Source organism: Sphaeroforma arctica, assembly GCF_001186125.1.
Source record: "Sphaeroforma arctica JP610 unplaced genomic scaffold supercont1.1860, whole genome shotgun sequence".
Lineage (NCBI taxonomy): Eukaryota > Ichthyosporea > Ichthyophonida > Sphaeroforma > Sphaeroforma arctica.
Genome location: NW_014038698.1, coordinates 68 through 3,703, shown reverse-complemented (window position 1 = coordinate 3,703; position 3,636 = coordinate 68). Strand labels below are relative to the sequence as shown.

Genomic DNA, 3,636 nt, shown 5'->3' with positions numbered 1-3,636 from the left:
CATAATCAATCCCTCACTACTCTTACCTGTTTTTCAAATGGCACTACCGACCGCTTCTTGTACACGTGTGCCATGCTTAATCCCTCGATGCTTATCGGACACTGCATAATGTGCCCTCTTATTGGCATAATCAATTCCTCACTACCTTGCCTTGTTCTTTCAAATGGCGCTACAGACTGCTTCTTGGTACACTACCTACCCGGCCTCAAGACCGTCGGCGACGCGCACCACTTCCCGAACAACGTTCGCTTCTGTGCTGGCAATGGCGTGCTGCTCAACTGGGAGAGACACCATCCGTTGATGCAGAAGGCCTTGGATCACTTTGACAACCACTACGACCCGCAATGCTGGGGATGTGCTGGGCCTAGGCTCATGGGTCAGTTGATACCCGAGTACCTATCCCGCGTGACGCTGGTGGCGGAGAAGCTGGTGTTTCCAGTGCAGTATCGCGAGGCGAGTACGTATCTCTCCCGCGAAGACGATGCCTTCTGCGAGCATATCATGCAGAATGCCGTGGGCTTCCACATGTACGGACAGGCCACCTCGCAGCAGGATGTTAAGAAAGGGTCGGTGACCGCGTGCATCATAGCGAAGGTCAGACTCCGACCCGACGACAATGTGCCGTTTGACAAGGTGCGCACCCCAGCTGGTGCTGTGTTGAAGCGTGCGTATGATCCCAGTGTTATGCATAGTGCGAAGACCTGCAAGAACCTGCAGCTGGTGCCCTTGGAGCGTAATGTGGCTGTGGTTCTGTTGGCTTACAAGCGTGTGGATTTGGTCGGCAGGATTCTGGAGATGTTTGTGGAGAGTAGGTATATCCGAGAGGTGGTTATCTGGAACAACAACCCGGACCGTTTGCTGGACGCCGATAAACTGGCCAAGGTGTATGAGAAACTACCCAGGAATAAGTATACGGGAGAGGTCCCCTATGTGCCATGTGTGCGCGTTTACAACTCGCGAAGGGATGGTAATGTGCTGTTTCTGGGACGGTTTGCGGCGTGCTTGGCCTCGAGCTCGCCACTGTGCTACTTCCAGGATGACGACTGGATCGTCCGAGACACTGAACAGTTGCTACACTTGGCGAATAGAGAGCCTCATAGAGTGCACAGTATCACGAATGGTGAGGTCGTGCGTACCGCCAACTCGTGGAAATTCGGTAACCCCAAGATACACATGAATGCCCAGTTCTCATGGGTGGGGACGGGCGCGTGTGTGTCGAGGAAAATGGTGCAGAACTTTTTCTTGCAGCTACTTGCGAGTCGGCTCAGCGTCACAGACCGCACGATGGCCGACTTCTTCTTCACGGCATGGACAAACGCACCACAGGATGTTATTGAGGGCGAGATTGTAGAGCTGACACGTGCTAACGCCTTCTCTGGGGCAGAGGGTACCAAAGACTGGGGTAAAGGCACACAGAGGAACATTGACTATATCATGTACAGTCTGAGTAAGCTTTATGAGATCCTTACCAGGCCCGCATATGCGGAGGTGAGACACCTATTCTTACCGTATACCCCCGATGTGGCGGAATGGTACCGAACTTCGGGCGGGGGTGGTTCTGGTGGTGCGGCGAATGCACGGCACGCACCCCCACAACAATACCCCAATGCCAAGCGGACTAAGCTGCTTACCATGCCTGTATATACCAACACCACTCTGCTAGAGTCAGAAACTAGTCTCATGCAAGACCCCACTTTGTACCCGGGGTGTACGGTGAGCAACGATAGGTATAGAGCTATTCTGCGCACCGATGCCAGCGAGTTTGGCCTGGGCCACAGACCTATGTACAACCCCACCTTCACCCTGGACATGCACGTGACGCAAAACTCGGTACCGAACTACAAGTTCGAGCGGAATCTGCGCAACATGGTCGATGGCAGCTTATCCACCAACTTTGAGCCCATATTCCGAAGGAAGTGCCACAACATCACCATGGAGTTCCTACGCCCATACCCTTGTACCTATGTGAGCGTGACGCTAGATGCGGGCCCGGAGAGTGTGGAGATGTACGTAGGTCTTGCCAGCGAGAGTGATGTGCAGAGCATTGGCAAGTACATGCTAGGTCGGTGGGACGGCACCCAGACTATATACGGGGGTAGGGCGGGCGTGGATACCAAGAATAAGATAGTATCGAAAGGGTTGGCGAAGGGTAAGAATACACGCACGGATAAGCAAAATGTGCGTCAGAACAACCATAACAGCCGACGGGGTAGTGAAGATAGGCTAGGAGAGGTTAGTTGGGTGGTGCTGGAGGTGTGTGCTAGGATATCGGGGGCGTACTTCCAGGACGTAAAGATATACGATATAGACCTGGTTGCGGAGGTCTAGAGTCTACTGCAAGGCATTAGATCAAGGAGTGTGTGTGGGGGGGGGGGCAGTGTAACAGCTCATTAGAAGTAGTAATTAAATAAATCTGGCTGCCATTGTTAGCGTATGTAGTTACTGTCGATTCTGTAAGGAAAATTCAAGCCATCGTAAGATAATCTCCAAAGGCCAAAAAATATATCATATCAACAAGCAGTAAAGAATTTGGTGCTCACAGTGTGTTTAAAGGTCGTGCAAACCGACCCGTGCATCCTGTGTACACTCTTCACAAGCTTGATCATATCAATCTTATTAATATTCTATGTTTATACTCGGCAAAATCTTCCCCGTATCTATCGTGACTATCTCGGTTCCACTTCTTACTTCCGAGTTCAGCTGAGGCCAGGCTCGGTTGATATGTCGGTGGCGACGGTGGGTGCAAAGTGATTTGTTAACGTCGTGATATGTATAAATAGGGACAGATGCATATGTATGTATTCACATATGCGCATATGTGCAAATTAAAATGTCCTACAGTTGATTTGCGCCTCTCTCTCTCTCTCTCTACACTCTAGAGAGAGAGTGAGATTAATTCAATGTGAGAGGGCATTGAATCCTCGACAGGTATGTAAATAATCAGATACCCAGAAAATAGCGTATTATGTACCCAGAAAATTTAATTTTGAGGGCGCTCTGAAATGTTTTTTTTGTTTTTTTTTTACCCTCTCTCTGACATAGCCTCTAAAAAAACGAGGTTTTAGGAGGCTATGTTTCTGAGACTTTAAACCCCTATTTAAATAACGGTTTGCGTTAAAACGTAGATAGATGTTTTTTTCTTCATTTTCATGTGAAAGTCCTAAAAAATATATTATTTATGAAGTTGCATGTTCGAAAATCGTCAAATTTTCGAAGAACTAAAAAAAGGTTCAATAAATAGTCTCTCCAGTCTCTACCGATCTAAGTACCTTGTCTGTTTTTTTGGGTGGGGATTTTTTTAAAAACAAAAAAGCTAAATATGCTTTAGGTTCAAAGGCTGTTATTGTTTTTGACTTTTTTCCCCCTCTCTGCTACAGAGAGTGACCTGAGGGCGGCCGAATATTTCGGCTTTAAAAACCGCATAATACGTTAAAAAACCGTTTTCTTTTTTGTTGAAAAATAAAAATATGTAGGACCCCTTTAAACCGAATTGAACAACCACCATGGACCCGCCAAATTCAAGCAAATATGATTGGAGAAAAATATCAGCAGGAATCCATAGCCATTTTCTCGTTTTGTAATCAAACAAACTAAGTCATATGAATGGCATCTACGTGTCATAAGCGATATGGCTTG

The 3,636-nt window shown here is 47.9% G+C and overlaps 1 protein-coding gene across 1 annotated transcript; it reads left to right on the top strand.

Annotated features, from left to right (window-relative positions):
- Positions 1–108: 108 nt before the first annotated feature.
- On the top strand, positions 109–2,328 carry SARC_11758 (hypothetical protein; the record flags this gene model as incomplete). The annotated part of the gene is made up of 1 exon (XM_014294148.1): positions 109–2,328. One exon carries the CDS (start codon positions 109–111, stop codon positions 2,326–2,328), a length of 2,220 nt encoding a protein of 739 aa, XP_014149623.1.
- Positions 2,329–3,636: the final 1,308 nt, after the last annotated feature.